The 1,684-nt window shown below is 44.8% G+C and overlaps 1 protein-coding gene across 1 annotated transcript; it reads left to right on the forward strand.

The window, feature by feature from the left end:
• Positions 1–561: 561 nt before the first annotated feature.
• Positions 562–1,044, forward strand: LOC140144838 (uncharacterized). The gene has a single exon (XM_072166641.1). It carries the CDS (start codon positions 562–564, stop codon positions 1,042–1,044), a length of 483 nt encoding a protein of 160 aa, XP_072022742.1.
• The last annotated feature ends 640 nt before the right edge of the window (positions 1,045–1,684 follow it).

Genomic DNA, 1,684 nt, shown 5'->3' on the forward strand with positions numbered 1-1,684 from the left:
CAATGGATCTACACATCGTAAAGGCCATACGCTAGATTTGATCATCACGCGAATGTCCGATTCCGTTGTATCCAACATTGTCATTGATAGAAGCCTTCCATCAGACCACGCTGCTATCTTATGTACGGTCGCCATTTCTCGCCCACCTGCTACGAAACATCGCTTCAGCTTTCGTAAATCACATGATATTGACGTGGACTCCTTCAAGATGGACATAACAAAGTCCAGTCTAATCAGTGATCCAGCTGAAGATGTGGAAACATTAAGCGCTCAGTTTGATAATGTCTTGGGCGACTTGTTGAATCTGCATGCACCCGTGGTATCCAGATGTGTAACTTTAAGACCTCATGCACCCTGGTAGGACAATTCCATCCGCGCAGCAAAACGCGAACGTCGTAGATGTGAGCGACAATTCTGAAGTCAGGACTTGAAGTCCACAAGCAAGTGTACAAAGATCAGTGCAAGGAGTACTCTCAGAAACTTGAATCTGCTAAGTCACACTATCACACGTCTCAATTCAAGGATTGTGATCAGAAACAGCTTTTTAAAGTTGTGGACAAGATGTGTTCTGCCAGCTCCAAGAAGACTCTCCCTTCTCACGACAATACCGAAGAACTTGCAAATGAGTTTGCAGACTTCTTTGAGAGCAAGATTCAAAAGGTCCGTGATAAACTGGACAACATTCCATCGATTCCTACGATAGTTTCGGATAAGGTGTTTTCCACATCCGCAACCTTCAGCAAGTTCGCTGAGGTCACAGATGATACAATCCGTCGTTTCATCATGGAATCAACATCATCATCTTGCTCGTTGGACTCAATACCTACTTGGTTACTCAAAGACTGCCTTGATGGGCTCCTGCCGTTAATCACTCGGATCGTTAATTACTCGTTATTATCTGGCACTTTTCCTTCATCATATAGGACCTCACTTGTCACTCCCCTAATAAAGAAGTCTGGACTGGATGAGAATACTCTGAATAACTACAGGCCCATTTCGAACTTAAAATTTGTCTCAAAAGTAGTTGAGAAAGCGGCTTCTTGACAGCTCCAAGATTTTCTGTTTGAGAATGGACTGTATGGTAAAAAACAATCTGCTTATAGGAAACATTTCAGCACTGAAACTGCCCTCGTCAGAGTCCAAAATGACATCTTACGCGCCGTGGACCAACGTTCTGATGTTGTGTTGGTTCTGCTTGATCTCTCAGCCGCCTTTGATACTGTTGACCATCAAGTTTTACTTCAGCGGCTGAGAGATCGTTATGGTGTGTGACGACGCGCTGAAGTGGTGCAACAGTTATCTGTGTGAACGTCGGCAAGCCGTTGTTATTGGCGAGAGCATATCTAGGACGCATATTATGAACTGCTCCGTTCCTCAGGGATCGGTTGCCGGTCCATTCTTGTTCACCATCTACTCCGCTCCTCTTGAAGATCTCATCGAGTCCTATGGCGTAGAAAGCATGATATATGCCGACGATACTCAGTTGTATCTGGTCTTAGACTCAAAGAATCGCGATAGTGCACTTCAGCGCCTCGAGGATTGCATTCGCGGTGTAAAAGAGTGGACTGCTGCAAATAAACTGCTTCTCAATGATACGAAGACGGAGGTCATACATTTCTCTTCGCGTTTTAAGCATGAGCCGAATCCGATATCTTCCATCAGTGTTGGCATCTCAGAAGTCGAA

Source organism: Amphiura filiformis, unplaced genomic scaffold (assembly GCF_039555335.1).
Source record: "Amphiura filiformis unplaced genomic scaffold, Afil_fr2py scaffold_86, whole genome shotgun sequence".
Lineage (NCBI taxonomy): Eukaryota > Metazoa > Echinodermata > Ophiuroidea > Amphilepidida > Amphiuridae > Amphiura > Amphiura filiformis.